At 42.6% G+C, this 20,560-nt stretch overlaps 1 protein-coding gene across 1 annotated transcript in view; it reads left to right on the forward strand.

Moving 5' to 3' along the window:
- fndc4b (fibronectin type III domain containing 4b) overlaps positions 1-20,560 on the forward strand; it is a 170,658-nt gene that overhangs the window by 54,449 nt on the left and 95,649 nt on the right. The window contains exons 2-3 of the mRNA XM_080193281.1: positions 11,905-12,023; positions 17,212-17,416. Coding sequence (XP_080049407.1) covers positions 11,905-12,023; positions 17,212-17,416 — 324 coding nt within the window. The remainder of the gene's footprint in view (positions 1-11,904; positions 12,024-17,211; positions 17,417-20,560) is intronic.

Here is a 20,560-nt window from a genome sequence, read left to right on the forward strand (position 1 = left end):
TTCTTGCCAACCACATAAGCCATTTTCTAACATTAGAATTGGACCATCAAAAATTTGTCAAATGCCGCGAATGTGTACAAATTTCTTTAACAACTCTCTTTGGCTTCCAGCACCCAAGAAACAAAGGACTTTTAAAATATTTTTGTCCGTTCCTTACATTTTTCTAAAAAGTTTTTAAAATCATATTCTTGTTTCAGTGTGATAATCTATGTAAATATTAAAGTCACAGACTTGGTTCTGGATTGATATATTTTGTTGATCCCGCCAGTGAATCAGGGCAGATTGTTCAATGGCATTCACTTTCAGATGCAGTCAGAGGTCTAAGTGGCACTTTGGAAATGTAGATAAGTGTTTCTATTGTGCCATTGTGACATACAAGAGCTGGAATTCTCTGACCTCGCCCACAGATGGGATTCTCCCGTCCCACGACAGTGAACGGAGATTTGGCTGAGCGCTAAATTCTCTGATCTTGCTGGCAGATATAGTAGGGTGTGCCAGACCAGAGAATTTGCACAGAGGAGCAGAAAATCTGAGGCTGGGGACATGGCTTGAGGTATCAGATGAATACTTTGCATCTGTCTTTGTCAAGGAGGTATTTGCTACCCACGACATGGTGACAAACTAAGAAACTCTGTCCCTAGAAAGGTTCAGGATTGATTAGGAGGAAGTGTTGAATAGACTGTTGGTACTGAAAGTTGGCACAGCATCAAGAAAGATGGAAGATATCCAACGATTTTGAAAGAATTGAAAATGGAAATTGCAGTCGTACTGGCCATAATCTTCCAGTCTTTTCTAAACTCGGGAAGTGCCAGAGGTCTAGAGAATTGCAAATGTTACACCTTTATTCAAAAAATGTTGTAAGGATAGCCTCAGCAATTACAGGTCATTCAGTTTAATATCAGTAGTAGGCAAGCTTCCAGAAACAATTATTTTTGATTGCATTGTGGGTCACATGGAAAAATGTGGGTTAATTAGGAAATCATGGCTGCGATTCTCCCAAAAGCGCTAAATTGATGGGAAACTATTCTAGATCCTGACTATTTTCTCAGTTCAGCTTCTCACCCAAATCTCTGCATTCTGTGCGCTGCAGAGGTCCCAGTCGTGAATATTGTCAAAAACCCAGGTGGGGTGTGGCTATTCATGCCAAAATCTGACAGCTCAGAACTCTGCACATGTGCAGTGGCCCCGACGTGTTAGTCTCCCCATTTGCTGGCAAGTTCAACCCACAGTGTTGCCCCTCCAGCCAGCCCCCACGGCCTGATTGCGGCCCCCACAGAAATTCCCAGGCCAGTGTGAACCCCTATCCCCGTCTCAGAGTGCCCCAATGTACAGCCCACTCCCCCCGGCAGTGACAATCTCCCCACCCTCTTCATCACTGCAGACCCCCCTGCCCGCCCCAATTGCTGCCCTCCCTTCATCCCAGACTGGTCCTGTCTGCAGAGTGGCAGTGGGACTCCCCACACCCACCCTGGCCCCGCCCACAGTAGGCACTGACCAATGCCCGTTGGGCAGTACCAAGGTGCCCCCTAGGCATGGGCACTTTACCCTTTGGGAATGCTGGGGCACAGGCTACTGCTGCCAGAGTGCCCATTTCCAGAAGGCACCAATCCCACCGCCCGACCCCCTGGGGGTCCCCGATTGCCCTCCCTTCATTCCAGCAGAGTCTCCCGCTAGTTCCCCGAATGTGGAGAACTAGTCTGAATCCCGCTAGAATGAAGTACTCCTGGTGAGGTGGGAGGTTCAATCGGGACCTGGAAGATCCCGATAATTAGATTTTAAACATATTTAAAATACATTTTAAAAAGACTCAAATTACTTACCTGCCTTCCCGCCAGTTTCCAGTGTAGTCTGACCAGCAACTTTTTGATGGCTATGAGAGATGCGCGTGCATTCCCAGCTGTACAAGGCCAGTGACGCGCATCTCCCACCTCGGCCAGCCAGAAAAGTTGCAGTTCGTGATGAGAGAATCGCAGCCCATGTTTCACTGGTTGGAGTTTTTTTGAGATGTAACAAAAGGTCGATGAGGGTAACACTGTTGATGTGGTATACATGGACTTTCAGAAGGCTTCAATACAGTGCCACAGACATGTAAGAAGTCATAGCTCAGGGAATAAAGAGACAGTAGCAACATTGATACAAAATTGGCTGAATAATAGGAAGCAAAGAGTAATGGTTAATAGGTATATTTTGGATTGGAGGAAGGTTTGTAATGGTGCTCCCCCATGAATCTATTGCACAAAAACAATTATTTTGTTTGTGGTTTGACTCTTCAACACAATAAGAATGTTTCTCAGGGGTTCCATCAGTGCTCTTGGGAAGACAAAAGGGTTCCATAGCTGGGAAAGTTTGGGAAAACCTGATCTAGATTATTAATATTTAACAGGAAAGGCAAGGGTCCAAATGCCACAGAAATCCTGGAAGGCTCCCTAGTTTGGGAAACCCTGAACTAGGTCTCAGTGTGAAGGCAACAAATTCAAAGCTTGCAGATGACATAAAACATGGAAGCATTGTAAACTGTGAAAAGGACAGTGTAGAACTCCAAAAGGACATAGGCAAGTTGATGGAGTGGGCAGATAGGTCGTACACAATGTTCAGTGAAGAGAAGTGTGAGGTTATGCATTTTTGTACGGAGAACATGGAGTTACAAGACAAAATAACGTTTAAAATTCTCAAGGGGTTGCAGGAGCAAAGATCAATGAAGGTGGCAGGATAGGTGAAGAATGCTGTTAACAAAGCGTATGGTATTCTGGGCTTTTTTAATAGGTGTGTAGCGTAAAAGAGCAAGGTGGTTATTCTGAACTTATACAAGACATTAGTTAGACCTCAGCTGGAATATTGTGTACAGTTATGGGCGCCACATAATAGGAGGGATATAAATGCATTGCAAAGAGTGCAAAAGATGTTTACAAGAATGGTTCTAGGAATGAGACACTTCAGTTATGAGGATAAATTGGAGAGGCTGTATCTCTTCTCCTTGGAGAGAAGGTAAAGAAGAGATTTAATAGAGATGTTCAAAATTGAGGGATTTGGGCAGAGTAGATGGGGAGAAACTGTTCTTGTCCATAAAAGGATCAAAAATGAGAGCACACTGATTTAAAGTGATTTGCAAAAAAACGCAACTGTGATGTGAGAAAATTTCAAATGGTTCAGGTTTGGAGTGCCAAGAAGGTTCAATCAAAATATTCAAGAGGGCATTAGATGATTACTTAATGTGCAGTGATATGGAGAAAAGGCAGGAGAATGGCACTAAGTCATGGTTCTCATTAGAAGAACTGGTACAGACATGATGGGCTAAATAGTCACCTGCACTGTATTTTTTTAAAAAATGTTTGTCTCAATATCCAGAGGTTTGCATTTTAATGTCTTTAGACAGTGAGTTTCGATGGGTCTTGAATTATAGGAATGTCCCTCTGCTCTCCCAGAGAGTAACTTGTTCATTTTTCATTTTCATCTTGGAAGATGGCATTGCATTTTAAAAGTAATTTGTTTTCAATTCAAATTGCGAAATTTCCAGTCAGTTGAAAGTTGAAAAATGGATGCAAGGTGGGAAATGGCCCTTAGGTAGCAAACAAGACAGAAAATTTAAAGGGCCATTTAAATGTTTGTTGAGCTCGGGTGGAAATTTCCAGGCTTGAGGCAGATACGGCTATAAAATGCTGCCCTCGGCTAGGGAATGCCGCCCTCTGACTTGGTTGTGTCTGTCGTTTACTCTGAAAGAGTTGTCTGTTAATTCACATACTCTAACATTCAGGCTAACTATGAGGTATATCTTATCTTTCTGAACTTGTGTAGTAAATTTTATTTTTGTTTGTTCAAACCCTGTGAAATCGTGTGGCTTTATTCCAACAGCAGGTGTCTTGAACCACGATCTCTATCCACTTGAAACAGAATGTCATTTGCCCCTAACTGGATCTCTCCCATGTCATAGAATTATAGAACCTTACAGTGCAGAAAGAGGCCCTTCGGCCCATCAAGTCTGCACCAAACACAATCCCACCCAGGCCCTAGCCCCATAACCCTACGTATTTTACCATTAATTCCTCCAATCTCCACATCCCAGGACACTAAGAGGCAATTTTTTTAGCATGGCCAATCATCCTAACCCACACATCTTTGGACTGTGGGAGGAAACCGGAGTACCCGGAGGAAACCCACACAGACGCAAGGAGAATGTGCAAACTCCACACAGACAGTGACCCCAGCCGGGAATCGAACCCAGGTCCCTGGAGCTGTGAAGGAGCAGTGCTAACCACTGTGCTACCGTGCCACCCATGTCCCAGAGTTTGGCCAAGGATCATAACAAAGAAAAGCTTTGGCTAGCTGGTATTACAAGGAGTTACGTATCTTGCCATTTCCTAACCTTTATCTGCTTTCTTTGGTTGAAGAATGCATTCCTAGTGTTTTCCTGAAATGGTCCCATTTTGGGTGAGTTTTTTGGCGAGCTACTGATGGATCTTGCATGCAGTGGGCAACTTGCTGATGAATTACAGGTGCAATGCCTACAGATTTCTGCCCACTCTTTTAATGGACAGATAATCATAGCAGCAGCACCTGCAATCTTCTGCTTTGGAAATTAATTTAAGTTTTCTTGCTTCTTTGTCACTCCCATTGGATGACTATGTTGGGAGTGGGTCAGTGGTGAACATATTACATCGTGAACTGAATCAGACTTGATGGGATTGCCATAGAATCATAGAATCCCTACAGTGCAGAAGGAGGCCACTGGGCCCATCGAGTCTGCGCCAATCACAATCCCATCCAGGCCCCATCCGTGTAACCCCACATATTTATCCAGCTAATCCCTTTGAAAGATGCATCCCAGGACACTGAGGAGCAATTCAGCATGGCCAATCAACCTAACCTGCACATCTTTGGACTGTAGAGGATCCCGGATTATCTGGAGGAAACCCATGCAGACATGGGGAGAATGTGCAAACTCTGCACAGACAGTGTCCAAGCTGGGAATTGAACCCCGGTCCCTGGCGCTGTGAGGCAGCAGGGCTAACCACTGTGCCACCATGCTGCCCTTTTGTTTGTCCTTTTGTTTCCATGCACCTACAAAAATAAACATTGCTATAACCAACCATTGGCTTTCATTTGGTCCTCCCTACACATTTGAATGGCCTATAAGCATTTCTGCTTTGAAATCCTTGTCACCTGTTGTCACCAGCCCCTGGGTATTTTCCTCACTGCAGCCTCCTCCATCTTGCTAGCCTCAATCTAGAAATTGAGTGACTACTTACTTCAGCTTCCAACCTAAATCCTCTGCTCCCATTTCCAGTCATTTCTTCCCCTTCCTATCCTCAATTTCATCCTTCATTTTCTCTTGTAAACACACATGAATGGCAATCATTTCACCTCATTGTGAAGCAAGGCCTTGGTATCTCAGAGCTTCATGTTGAATGGATGGGGATTCAGGTGGGGTGAGTGATATCTGGCAATTCCCAATTCCCCAAATGCACTCTGCTAGGAGCATGTAAGTGGAATATTATTTCTTGTGTATTCTCCAATGGTTTTACACATCTAGCATACCCCAAAAGTCAAATTCTTGTCTGCTCCTTTTCATCATACTCTTTGTGCTTCAGTGACTACCAGTAGGAATGGGATGAGCTCCATTTGTAGACTAGTGATGCAGAACTTGACACTTCTTCCCACACTCTCCCCGGCCCTTTTCAATTTCAATGCTGTTGTTTGATTACTAAGTTTGCTATCTTAAAATAATGCAGCTGTGTAACACCCTAAACTGGTGGAAGCTAGATCGGCAGACAGTTAGAATTGCTGCTAGCACTTGCTTACTGACATCTGCAACAATTCTGCAAGGTACTATTTTACCTACTCTTCTGAGAAAGCAAGAAAAATAGCTGCCCCAAACTGGCCAGTTAGGAGTGAAATCAGGAAGTTTTCTTTCCATATTTAGGTGGAAATCAGGAGCCCATACACCAGCTGCCCCTCACCCACCACCCTCGGTCTCTGCAAAAGAGAATAGATTCTAGCCTATCTGAAATTTTCAAGACAAAGGTAGAATTTTGTTAGTTAAGTATATCAGGGGATGTGGAGCAAAGGCAGATAAATGGAACAGAGGAAAGAAGACAGTATACTTGAATACCAAAACAGATTTAAGAGGGTGAATGCTTTATAAGAACATAAGAACATAAGAAATAGGAGCAGGAGTAGGCCATCTAGCCCTTCGAGCCTGCCCCGCCATTCGATAAGATCATGGCTGATCTGTCGTGGCTCAGTTCCACTTTCCCGTCCTCTCCCCATAACCCTTAATCCCCTCTCTTATCAAAAACCCATCAACCCGCGTCTTAAAAATATTGAGCGAGGCAGCCTCCACCACTTCAACGGGCAGAGAATTCCAGAGATTCACCACCCTTTGAGTGAAGAAGTTCCTCCTCAACTCCGTTCTAAACCGCCCCCCCTTTATCTTGAGGCTGTGCCCCCTAGTCCTACTGTCTTTTTTGAGCGGGAAGAGTCTCTCCACCTCTATCCTATCCATCCCATTCATCATCTTATACATCTCAATGAGATCTCCCCTCATTCTTCTAAACTCTAACGAGTACAAGCCTAGTTTATTCAGCCTCTCCTCACAGCTCAACCCCCTCAACTCCGGTATCAGCCTAGTAAACCTCCTCTGCACTCCCTCCAAGGCCAAAATATCTTTGCGCAGGTGCGGCGCCCAAAACTGCACACAGTACTCCAGCTGCGGCCTCACCAATGCCCTATACAGCTGCAGCAAGACCTCCCTACTTTTATATTCAATCCCCCTCGCTATGAAGGCCAGCATCCCATTCGCCTTCCTGACCACCTGCTGCACCTGCAAGCTGGGTTTTTGCGACTCATGCACAAGGACCCCGAGGTCCCTCTGCACCGTCGCCTGCTGCAGTTTTTCGCCACGTAAGTAATAGTCCTTCCTACCATTCTTCCTACCAAAGTGGACCACCTCACACTTGCCAACATTAAATTCCATTTGCCATTTCCTGGCCCATTCGCCCAGCCTATCTAGATCCTTCTGCAGACTCTCCACACCCTCCGCACAATTTGCCATTCCCCCAATCTTGGTGTCATCAGCAAATTTCGACACCCTACACTCGGTTCCCTCCTCCAGATCATCTATATAAATGGTAAAAAGCTCTTACTCCTATTTTCCTATTAGCTTCTTATGGTGAATTTATTTTTAAGGCATCTTCAATGTGGTATACAGTATTTCATGGTTGAGGTTATAATAAATGAAATGTGTCTATAAAAACTACAAGCATCCATAATCTCCTACTTCTTTCCTCCTTGCGCAGGGCACCTTAAGTGCAAAGAGTTTCAAGTTTAATTGAATGAGCTGGATGAGCTAGATTTGTGATATTTGGCCATTTTAGCTACCCAAGGTTCCGGTAGACATGGCAGCCAGCATAACTGCATCCTGATGTGTTTTAGTTGGATGACAAAATTGTCCCTTTTAATCCTGTTTGGACACAGCATAAGAATGTTGATAAATACAGGAATGAATGAACTCATGCATACAGTCACTGATGCTCTTGATATTTTGGAGAAAACAATATACTAAAATTGTATTGGCACCCACTCTTGTTGAATGTGTGTGGATGAATGCAATATACCATTGAATATTATAGTGATTGATTCCTCCCTGTGGGTGCATGAAGGGATCATGCAGTTATTGAGGACAATGAGGGCACTTGTGTTGCAGCATAGATGACCACTTGACACTGCAGGTCTTTGTAAATGGCAAGGTTCACTTTTACTTAATCATGCAAATGTTTTCCCTCAATTGCGTTTTTATAAAAATGTATTTTTTTTCTCAAGCATTTTACAATTAACTCAAACATAGTAGAAATTAGGATAATTCTTTGCTTCTCCAACAATATATCAAAAATGTGGATGCATTAATAATAGTTAAACCATATGCTTTCGTTTTTGTCGTGTGCTCCCAACAGTGAGTCTTGCTGCTAGGACTGCAACAGTTCAAACTTCTAATGTATTATTTTCCTCTATCTTCTGTATCACTGTTTACACACTGTACTTTTCCATTTTAGCTTGGGCATTTAGCTTAATACCCAAGAGGGAAATATACACCCAATATTTTACACACTAAGCTTGGGGATGAAATTATATCATCATTTTCTCATAATAGCAATACTCAGCTTAGAAAAATGCATGCACAGTGGGAGATGTAGCTTCAGAAAGTATTGGGCACACTGCACAGTAACTTCAATTTGCAGATAGCAAAATACCGCTGACAATGTTATCATGTCAACACTTCACAAGTTTGTACTAATTTTTATCCTTTGCTTCAACAGAGGTTTGTATCCTTTTATTTGAAACACGCTACTTCCAAAAATACTATTGTTTGCTTATGGCATACAGACTAAAATAATGTTCCATTAAACATGTTACATTAATATTAATTTTGTAAAGTAAGCATGTCAGACAACAGACTGTAAATATGCAAATATGCAGGATCATTGTGCAAGAAGACAAAGCAGGAGTTTTTGTGCTGCCCTTCACTGCACAAGGTGTTCCTTCCTTACTGTGTTGTAATTATTGATGTGGGTATGCCGGCGTTGGACTGGCGTAAACACAGTAAAAAGTCTGACAACACCAGGTTTTATTGTAATTATTGGACAGAATCAGTTATGCTTAGTGTAGCTCTGATTCTTCATAGACTGTCAGAAATGGAGAACTCCAATTTAACATTCAAGTTGTGAAGAGAAACAATAGGCACTTCAAGACCAATGCACAATTCTACTGCTAATATCATGTATGTGCATTTGATAAGTGGATTCACTTACATAAGTTTCAGGAGTTTTAAAATAAATTTTCAAAAAGGATGAATCACAGGCCAGAATGGATTGGGGCAGAGTCAAACAGCTTTGTCTATCAGCCGCCGTGTCTGCAGCGGGTATAGTTTTGGAAGCAGTACATGCCTGTGTGTCTTTCTGGCCTATACTTTTATGCCTTTCTATATGTTTAGTGAGATTAACTGTTTTGATGCAATTTGTGCATGACCCTCATTAAGCAACCAGATTTGATGCCAAACATTTTTCAAACCAGTGAGTGTATTTGTGCAGATTTTGCTCTTTTCTATTTGTGTGCTAATTTTGAATAGAAATGAAAGCTTAGTGCCTGCAGTTCTTAAATATTCCTAGGGTCACTCTTACCAAAAAAAAAATTCCAACAGCCGAATGAGCCTGAAAGCAGGAGAGAATCCGTTCATTCTTTGGGTGAGCTCCCAGTTGCAATCATACAACACTTAGAAAAAGAAGAGGCAAAATGTGATTCTCACCAGCAGGGGGAAAGGTAGAGCCTATTCACATTGGGAAGGTGGTTTCTGAGCCCTCGGGGTGCCATTGTGCAGGCACCCCCCCCCCCCCGCCACTCTCCCAGTACATTGTGTACAGCGTGTACACAGTGCACTGGGAGATCTGTCATTCTCTCCTGTCCCAGACATTGATCACTCCCCTCCAGCTAATTGCTGCCCCCCAAATTTTTCGCTCTGGTTGATCGTTGCCTCAATTGCCTCTTCTCCACTACCCCCACCCCCCAGCTGATCACTACCCTGGCTGACCCCTGATGCAGGGTGCCCCTCTCCTTTGGCAGTACATGGTGGGCAGTGCCATGGTGCCAGGCTAGCACTGCCCAAGTGGCACTGCTTGTCCCCGTATACTCGAGGGGGCTTTAAATGCCTCCGGTTCCACTGGTAAGGCCATCACATCAAGTCCCCCTTGGTGCACCTCCACCAGTAAGCAGGTAAGAGACCAAGCGTAGGCAGAGTGATTGCTTTGCTGAGCAGCTTCGATCTGTGCACAATCAGGACCCTGACCTTCTGGTTGCTTGCCATTTTAACACACGATCTTGCTCCCATATCCACATGTCTGTCCTTGGCTTGCTGCAATGTTCCAGCGAGGAACAGCATTTCATCTTCCAGCTAAGCCTTCTGGTCTCAACATCGAATTCAACAACTTCAGATGATGTGCTCTACCCCACCTCAACCCCTTTGTTTTCATTTCATTTCTTTTTTTACTGTTCTCTATCTTTTTATTTCTTTATTGTCTTTCTTCATTTTTCTTCCCCTCACTCTTTCCCCTTACTTTATCCCCTTTCCTTACCGTTTCACCCCCTTTGCTGCCCCCCTCCCCCCACCACATGTTCATCTCTCACAGCTTACCCTCTGATTGTAGCTTTTCTGCCATTTGGCCATTCACACCTCATTCTCTCTGTGGACAGCTATTAGCAGTCTTTTCCCCTGGTTTCTGTGGCTATGACTCATCTTTCATTCCCTCCCCCTGCAGTACAAATATCTCCCACTTTCTATGCCTTTTAGCTTTGACAAAGGGTCACCTGGACTCCAAATATCAGCTCTTTTCTCTCCTTACAGATGCTGCAGACCTGCTGAGGTTTTCCAGTATTTTCTGTTTAGGTGAGGATAAGTAAGTCTGGACGAGAGCATCTGGGACTCACTAATCACATTTAAATCATGTACTGAATATTTAAATCAGGCTGATTTTGCTGGCAGAACAGGGCCGATGACATAGCAAGAAGGGAGAAACCGATTTTTCGCCTCTCACCCAATCTTAGTGGCATGATGAGCCAATAAGATTGCCCCCCCTCCACCCCGCAACCTCACCCTTGTGTATTTACTATCTTTTTAACTGGCCATTTTTATTGTTATTCTTTTCATTGGCAGTCTTTCTTTTGTCTTTAAAATTTGATTTTAATGTGCCTGACATACAGATTGAGATAGAGGAAGTACATTTTGTATATGAATGATCTAAACCTATTCAACATTTCTCACAAAAACAACTGGAAATCACAGTGTTAATTTCAGCAACATTTGCTCACAACTGGAAGATTCTACCACCAAACAATGACAGGCTACCGCTGCAAAACACGCCACAGGGGAGAGGTGGAAAATCCCACCCATTCATTTACAAGTAATCTACAGAAACTGTCCTTAATGATTAGTAACTCTCTGATCTCAGAATGGATGCTTTTCTTTCCTTTTTGCTATGGTATTATGATTTGGAGTTAATTGAATTTAATCTTATGATTTCAATTAAGCATTCCATTTCAGTTAAAGATGCAATCCCTGGGCGCTCTCAACTAAGTTGGAAGGAAATCTTTAGGGGAGGGAAAAGAAAGCACACCAGAAGCACTGGTATGAGCAGAGGCACCATCAGAACATATGCAACAGAGACAGAGAAACTGGGAGGTTAGAATAGGGTTCTTACAGCAAGCAAGGTGGGAGGAAGTGTGGTCAAGGCAGCTCAGTAGTCTTCAGTGGTCTCTGGGAAGCCCATCAGAAGTGATGAACCATGGATTTTACTTCCTTTATTGCAAAGAGGCCAGCCTTTACTCAGTGCTTAACCAAAGCAACATGGCTGAAAACAGGACTGAAAGTGGGAGATTGAACAACAATACAAAAGCATTATATTTCTTTTATTCTTTAATGAATACCTTGCAAAGAAAGAGTTTCACGAACCCGCTGAAGCCATTAAATGCATCATTGCAAATCATGTGACAATGGAAGAAAAGGAAGTTAAGACAACTTAATCTCACCTATCAACTATTTATAGACTGAGGAGCTCTGAAGCTCAGCTGTCATGTCATTTTTGGGAACAGCACTGATAGAAACCCATTTTATATATGTCACGTTACAATGGTAGAAAATGTTTCTCGAAGGACTAAGAAAAATACAGTTAAAACTTTGATTTGAATCAAGTTAACTGTAAAACCTCACCTTTATAATCACAAAATTAACAATGTGCATCTTACATCTGGCGATGAATGAGCGTGTCAACATACCACCAGTTACTAAGATAAAAATTTGTCCAGCTGTTGACAGTTGCATGGGAAAATAGGTATTAACTTCAATGATTGATTTGTATTTTTCAGCTGATAGACCACCAGCTCCTGTCAATGTTACTGTCAGTCACCTGAAGGCCAACTCTGCCACTGTATCTTGGGATGTTCCTGAAGGAGATGTTATCATCGGTTATGCCATTTCACAACTGGTAATGCCTCACAATCTCATTTCACTTCTTGGCTGCTGTTTACACAATCTCAGCAGATTCCATTACCTGCGGTTTGATGTGGTTTTGCTCAGCAAGTGCCAGTTTTCATTGCTATCAATGTCAGAGAGCTGAATTCGCTCCTGCAAGTTAACAATCACAAATGTTACGTTCCGGAAGTTGTGGGTGGTTATCAAATAATAGGATCATTGCTGCTGAATAGCTGAAGATTTGTATTTGTTGTATATGAGGGCAATTCCATTTTTCATATCAAAATAATTTATTATCCCTTTCAATTAAAATATCCTTTATTTTGGACTACCTTTGCGAAGACAAATCGTTTCCTTATGTAGGAGAACACTGATGCTCCGATTCCGTTGAACTTAATTGGATATGATCTAAATTTCCATTGGATTCTTCCAACTGCCTACAATAGCATCAACAGAAAATCAGCACAATCCTGGGAGCTGTGGGCCAAACTGCTATGAATGGCTATTTCTCTAGGGGGTTCCTCCAAACTTCTGTCTGAGAAACACCACAGAAACTAATGTACTTCCAACAGTGAGAGGACTCTACATTTCCCTGGGCATTTGCTAAGCGCAGCATCAGCCTTTTGCACACCTGTATTTTGGGATCTTTTCAACATGTTTCTCCACAAAGGAAAGGATTCAAAAAACAGTGTTGTTTTAAAGCACTTAGAATTCATGCAATTTTTTTTTAAGCAGAGAGTTATGAAGCTATAACATATCACTGTGTTAATGAATTAGCTTTTTCTTTTTTACAGTTTGTACAATGCTTTGTACAGGTACAATGATTAGCTTTTCATGGTAGCCTATGACTAATTGGCACCCATTATAATGAGGGTGGAATGGCGCAGGGGATGGGTCTCCCATCTCCAGCTGTGCCCAACAAGGGATGAAACTCAAAGACAAGTTCACAGAGTCTTCCTAAAGCAAGAAAGCAGCCAGGTTTATTGAAGAGAAAGCTGTGAGGATGTCTACTGAAGGGGATCACTTGACTAGAGAATAGCCTTAGTAAAAGTCCAGCTTTTCTGGTAACCATAGGCATATGTGAGTAAGAAAGATGATCCATTAATACAGAGTAAAATGGCATGCCTTCATTTTATATGAGAATAAATTGCTTATTGCTGAAAAAAAAGACATGCTGCCAAAGCTTTTCTTCTAGAACTCATCAAGACAGGTGCAAGAATGCCAAATTTCAAAAAGAACAGTAATTTATACAGCATGAGAAAAGGGTTAGCAAGTTGGCTCTGATTAGTCAAGATGTTGCCATGACAAAGGCACTGTTGATCTATTCTTCCCAATGCTTTTGTTTATTCAATAAAGCTGCAATGTTTGGACGTTTCTTTTGCTTGTAGAGGACTGTTCCCGGCACAAGTACATCTATTTCCAGCAAGTGTAAATGAGTCACATTGCAGGCCTGACAGTCTTAAATTGGTTGTTAGTGCAATCCTGGAGTGTGCCTGGAATTATTCAGCAAGTGGTGCCCAATTGCAGAATCACATCTAATGTTAGACATTGGACTGTAACTTCTGAGCTGCAAGCCAATATATATATCTGGAGGTGTACACCAAAGGTGCCACTCACACCAGCTCCTCCCTCTGTTCTACTCCCCACACTTCCCCAACCCCACCTACCCCCCTCACCTTGCTCCCCTCACTTCCCTCAACACCTTCCCTGCCACTTACACCAGCATCTCTGCTACCCCGGTCTCCGCAGTTCCCCTGCACCTCTCACCAGCATCTCTCACAGCAGCAACTCCCCCTGTAAAAACAGTCCCAACAAAATAAGTGCAATTGGGAAAGGATGACAAATTCCAAATCGGGCAAGGAAGGAAGCCAGGGTGAGGCTCATGGTTTCTGGGGACAGGATCTCTTGTTTTCCTTGGCTCACTGAGAACTTAATGGCCTCATATGGACCTGGATCCTTAGCATGACCAGCAAAGATACATCACATAATGATAACCGCACAAAATATTAAGGCGACTGCAATTTAAATTTAAATCCCATGCCTCCCTGGAGTGGATGGCCTTCCTGTGTATGAGGTCAGATTTGTAAGGATGGTTGAAGGTGTGAATGGTCATAAAAGCAGCACAAATCTCTGTCCCCATAGGGGTTTGAAATTGTTTTCTCAATATCTCTCTATTATCTGACCTCCAGCCAGTAACACCCTACACACTGCGGCTGATAGCAGCTGGAGTCAGCATCACAGCACAGTATCCTGGTGCTCCAGTGTACTATCGCAGCTTGCCGCCAGCTCTGACTGCTAATTTAACTTCCTGCTACAGCAGGTTTCTAATGAATGCATTATCTTAGTAGTCATGGTAAATCCTTTCTACTTTGTTTTATTTATACAGATATACATCTATTTATCTTCAAGATAGTGTTATTACTTTAGTATGGATTGTTTAGTATTTCTGACCTTGTGGTTATTCAAATTCTGGGTACAGATTGCTTTAATAATAAGGTGAGAATTTTATTTGGAAGTGGTATTGATATGGCCTAAATTTTTTGTTTTGATAAGATCACCCAGCCTCTGTCCGATGCATCTTTTTCCACTTTGTGAGCCATAAATAACTCTAATCGCTGCTGGTATAAGTCTTAATAGGGAGGTAAAGAGGGAGGAAAGGCAGAATAATTTAACTTTGTGAGAAATGTGTAAAACTGAACTGATCACCAGCAATTTATTATTCAACATTATCTCATTTTTAAATGACTGGTGTCATTTATTATCTGCCAATCTTGTGTACTCTCACAATCTAGGGGCCATAGGATTATTTCATCTATCTACATCTCTTTTACACTCGCATGGTAACCCAGAATCATCATCTTTCCGTGGCTGTTGATGAGAAATTTAAACAGTTTAAAAAAAACATTCCTATGACCTCAGCCAGAAAGTAGATGCAGCAAAGATGATGGCTAACCTTAGCTGGCAGTAACTCCGACAGAGCACTAACTGAAAAATTGTCCCTACTTTCTTAATCAGCATCATTAGTAATTCTGCCTCAGTCACACAATCCACACAAACAAAGACAATCCATCCGCTGTCACCCCGCCTCCAGAAGGTAGTATTCACATCTATCAGAAACAATGCTTCTACATAACACAAGAAATGGATGAAATGATTACAGGCATTCACAGAATATCATTACTGAATGCCGAACAATAGGTTTCTAAAAAATATCAGTGTTTACAGCACAGCAACAGCCCATCCAGCCCACGGGAGCCTCCTCCCACTCTTCTTCATCTAAATCTATTATATTACCCTCTACTCTTTGCTTCTTCATGTATTTAACTAACTTTCCCCTAAGTGCATCCATGCTAATTTCATCAACTACTGTTTGTGGTAGTGAGTTTCAGAAGCTCATTAGCATCTTTAGTTCTATTTCCTGACTGACCACTCACCAGATTGACTTCTGGGTACTGCCAGGAGGGAAAGGGTGCAGCAGGAGGCTGCAGTGGAGGGCTTTTGGAAAAGAGCCTGACTAACTGAGAGAAAGTTACTTTGGGGAAGGTGGATGATCAAGGTAATAGGAGGGAGCGAGATGGCGGGCAACAGCTTCCTTGTGAGATCCAGAGAAGCACTCCTGTTCTTCCTGGTCCACAAGGATTATTGGGCCTGGTATTTATCTTATGGTGGTGGCAGCTTACTCCTCCCATTTACCCTGGGAAACCTGCACAACAGCAGTGAATTTTAAGTTAGGCTCCCAATTGCATGATGGGAGTCTGATTGAAAAACATGGTTACCATTATATATGTTGGGGCATTGCCCCTTTAAGGAAATGGGTCATGTGATCTCAGGTGTAGGGCAAACTTTTGGGATCTGCCCAGAGTTGGCAGTCTATGCTTGGAGTGTGAGGCAAATAGACCTGGCAAAGAGCAGTGTTGCCTGACATGTGATTGTGGAGTAGATATTGAGCCCAAGCCTCAGTACAATAGGATTTAATAGTTATCACTGCTCAATGGTAGAGCACTAAGAGGCCATAGTATCTAACTTCATCAGAAGGCAATGAGCAGCGTACTGAGAATGCATCATCCTGAGTTGAGTCTTTAGCCTCTGTCCAATCTCCTGTGATGATAGGTACCAGCAACTTGCCCACAACTAATTTTGATTGGTGTGTCCAGGGCCTACAAATTTGGGTCTGTAGCATATCTTTTGTAGATGTTAAATAACTTCCTAAACATCCATGCAGGATGTGGGGATCTTATTGTGAAGCTGAGGGGAGTGGTGCTGCATGCTAGTAAATATGGGCGTGTATGTTCTTACCTGAAATGGGCGTTCCCTTGTTTGCAAATAATGTGCCCGTTGTCTGTTTGTCCTGAGGCCACAGATGCCAGGAAAGCCGACCATTACCAAACAATGTACTTTTCTAAAATGTACTGGTCTGAATGTGGAACCTGGCAGCAGAAACATTCTTCTTAATCTCAATTTTTCAGAACATGGAACACCGCTATGCCAGCTACCAATTCCCAATTACCAGCAATCACTTCATTCCAACCCAAGCTGCTATCTGACATATATCCTCACATCCTTGTGAGCCTGGGTGCTCACAAGGATCACATTGCAGCATTTCATCTCCAGACAGGTCGTAGCGGGCAAGCTGCCTCAGACTCTCAGCAACTCCTACACTTTGTGTAAATGAGGCCTGAGTGTCTCCTGAATATTCCTGTGTCTCGAACCTTGACATTCAGACACAGGGGTTTTGCCCTGCATCCCTCCCATGCACTGGAAAATGGGCTGATGGACCTTGCTTTCTTACTCCCTCCTCTCTTAAATAATGGAGCATGCATTCAATTAAAAACTAGGTCAACTTGAAATCCATAACTAAACTAAACTCTCGTCCTTGGGACTTGACCTGCAATCCTAGATTTCAAAGTGACCCTTAAAATAAAATTCTTTTCCGTGTCGACTCACCCGATGAAGGAGCAGTGCTCCGAAAGCTTGTGATTCCAAATAAACCTGTTGGACTTTAACCTGGTGTTGTGAAACTTCTTACCTTGTAGAAAAGTAAATGTTAAAAAACAATATTTAGCAAATCGTTCTGTAGGACTGCAATAGTTTTAGTCCAAGTGGATTACATACTGATGAGATGACAGCATCTATGAGGCTGAACTTTAATCAATATCACTTATTTATCATCAGTCAATGTTTCAATGTCCTGTTTGATGCAGAGGAAAGATGGTCAGATGCAAAGGTCGATCCGTGAAGTGAATACGACAAATCGAGCATGTGTACTGTGGGATTTGGAGGAAGACACGGAATACGTGATTCAAGTTCAATCCATTGGTCTGCATGGGGAAAGTCGGGCAAGCAAGCGAGTCCAATTCAGAACCCTAAAGGAAACAGACTGGGTGCCTTCAAATAGCTCAAACAAAGGTGAGATCCATTAAGTGATTATTTACTCTGGCTTTGTGCTATTTGTTGTAATGGGTCTCAACCGTGATATTAGTTTTGCGTAACAGACCATCCTCACAGTGCAGTTTCAGGGATTTATGATCACTTGGCTCTTCTTCATTCTATCATTACAAATATCTAGACACGGATTTTTGTGGAGATCATCCAGGATATCTGGTAGTAAAAGGCTTTGGAATGGTTTTCTAGCATGGTTCTTCAAGCCAAGGATTACTTATATCGTTCATCAACGGTTATGTCATTTAATTGGTTCAGTGCTTGTTCTAAGGAAGCAGTTAAAGGTTTTGTTACCACTGTTCTCAGTTTGCTATCATGAGTTGGCAGAAAGTTATTTTGCAGATTTATGTGAAAACAGTCTGCTTTACTTTGCTCAGTTGCAGGATATGTGCAGAGACCCAGTATTGTTCCTAATTGCCCTTTGATCCAGATGTTGTCATCACATTCAAATATATGAATGATTCAAAAAATCATTTTGGAAAATCATGGTGAAAAATAACCATTAGTTTGTTCAATACACATGAAACATTCGCTTTAATCGAAGTGGAACTTGAGATTGAAGTATCAGTATTAGAATATAGTTGTGGTTTAATGTATAGTCGAGGCAAGAGCTGCACACTTGAATCTTCATAATATACAGTTAATGGCAGGCCCTTGGATGCAATACTGTACATGTCAAAAATCCCGGGTTTGAATTACAAGGCTGCAGCTTTCAACTTGCTCTGTCGTTCTCTGTTATAATCTCAGTTACAGAGCCTTTTGCCAGGGAGATTTAATGTGGTGCTTTGTCTGATTTAATAAAATGCACCAGATTCAATTTCTCCCAATTACTCTGAATACCACCAAATATAATTGAGCTTATTTTTAAAAAATCAAATGGTTTTCTGAAATGATTAGCATGATCCTGGAAATGCCATTGATTCTTTGAATCTATGTCTTAAGAAAGTGGGCAGGGTTTTGCAGTGCTTATTTTCAAATAGACATTTATTACATGTACTAATCAAATACACTCTCCCTGACTCAGTTGAGAAATATCCATATCTAAGTTTGCTACTTGGTATAGTTTTATACAAATTTACCCAGAATGGCAGTGATGCTTTGGAATGACTTAGCTGGTTTGTTGGATTATATTGGTCATCTGCACCACCTTCAGGATGGGATGGAATTGAGTCCTTGCAACTGGCTACTAAGCTGGTGATTGTAATGTCCACTTTACTTCCGAAACCCTCATTCCGTTTTGAAACTCTAAGAGGGCAGGTTGGCAAACTTTGAACTTCAGTATTTCAGTCCCACCCCCTCTTCAGGCACAGTGCTCATTTAATTTTTCCACTGTGGCAAGGTCTTTCGTTATCACAAGATGCTGAATGTCGCAGTAATGAAACTCAATCTAACTGTGACCAGAGCAAGGGCATTCATAAATTTCAGAGAACCTATAGGGACTAATGAAAAATACCACTGCTCTGTGCATAGCAGTTTCATTTGGATTTAGTACCCAATTGGGTTCACAGCATCGATCATTGAGTAAAGAAAATCTTCCAGGAAATGCCATTTTTAAAAAAAAGTGTAAACAAACAACAATAGAAATTTTCCGCAGGGATCAGCCATTGAACACACTGGCCCTGTATTCCTGAACCAACACAACAGGAAGTGTTGGGCTTGATCTTTATCTGTGCTTTGTTACCTTAACAAGGCTGAGATAGCAGCATGGTTAAATAAGCCGGCCTGAGCAACCCCAGACAAGTCAGGGGAAAATTCAGATGAGATCTCTCTAAACATGTGCTCTGCACAAAATTAAGTGCTGAGTTAGAGGAGGCTTGACTTTGATATCTCTGCAGTTGAACAGCGTGTCAGCTCTCACTGTTTTACCTCGCCTGTGATAATTACCCATTTTGTTCAGAAGTCACGGACCCACGTTCCCACAAAAATCAGGACCTTCGCGGAGGAGGGAAGTTGAATATATGGTAATAGAGGCAAATGAAATGACCTTCATGTATGATCAATCAGTCACTCACCTGGATGAGTGCAGCTCCATCAAGAAGCTTGACCACATCCAGGACAAAGCAGCCTGCTTAACTGGCAGCCAATCGATCACCTCCAACATCCATTCTCTTCACCACTGATGCATGGTGGCAGCAATGTATATCATCCACAAGACGCACAGTAGCAACTCACCAAGGCTCCTTAGACAGCACCTTCCAAACCCAAAACCTCTACTATCAAAAGGACAAGGGCAGCAGATACATGGGAATGCCACCGGCTGTAAGCTCCCCTCCAAGCCCCACATCATCCTGACTAGGAAACATATCGCCATTCCTTCACTGTGACTGGATCAAAATTCTGGAATCCCATTCCTATACCAGTCACTGCAGCAGTCAAAGAAGACAGCTCACCATCACCTCAAGGGCAATTAGGAATAGGCAATAAATACTAGCCTAGCTAGTGATGTCAACATCTCGTGAATTAATTTTTTTAAAACGTGATTTCTGTCCCTTTTCCTGGATCATTACTTCTGGTATGCATGGCCCTAATTCTTACTTACAGACCACCCCTTGGCAATGTTCTCTGAAAGGGCAACATTAGTTTTCATGTGTTACCTGATGTAGCTGATGACACCCTGCTCTACCTCGCTCATTGTTCTCCAGAGCAGTGTACTGGTGGCTGGTGAGTGTAAATTGTGAGTGGACTGTGTTTTTTAAAATTGCATTGCTGGGTCGTGGGTTTTTTTTCCTTTTGTGCCTTCCGTAGTGGGTCCTAGGTGCAAGGGCTGTTGGGAAGGGAGTGAGGGAGTATAAAACAGGTACTCACCTGAGGATCAGTCTCATTGTTCTCTGGAGCAGTATACTGGTGAGTGTACTGTGTTTTTTAAAATTGCATTGCTGGGTTGTGGGTTTTTTTCCTTTTGTGCTTTCTGTAGTGGGTCCTAGGTGCAAGGGCTGTTGGGAAGGGAGTGAGGGAATATAAAAACAAGGCCACAGTAGAGTGGGCAGTGTCAGGAGCGGGCAGTGGAGTGAGGTGGGTGTTGAGTGAGTACTGCAAGGGCTTTGGCTCACAGGGCTTGGGTGAGGCAGGCTTAGGCAAGGTGAGTTACTGGTCAAATTTTTTTCAGTGTCC

Source organism: Carcharhinus amblyrhynchos, chromosome 7 (assembly GCF_965287045.1).
Source record: "Carcharhinus amblyrhynchos chromosome 7, sCarAmb.v2.hapA, whole genome shotgun sequence".
NCBI lineage: Eukaryota > Metazoa > Chordata > Chondrichthyes > Carcharhiniformes > Carcharhinidae > Carcharhinus > Carcharhinus amblyrhynchos.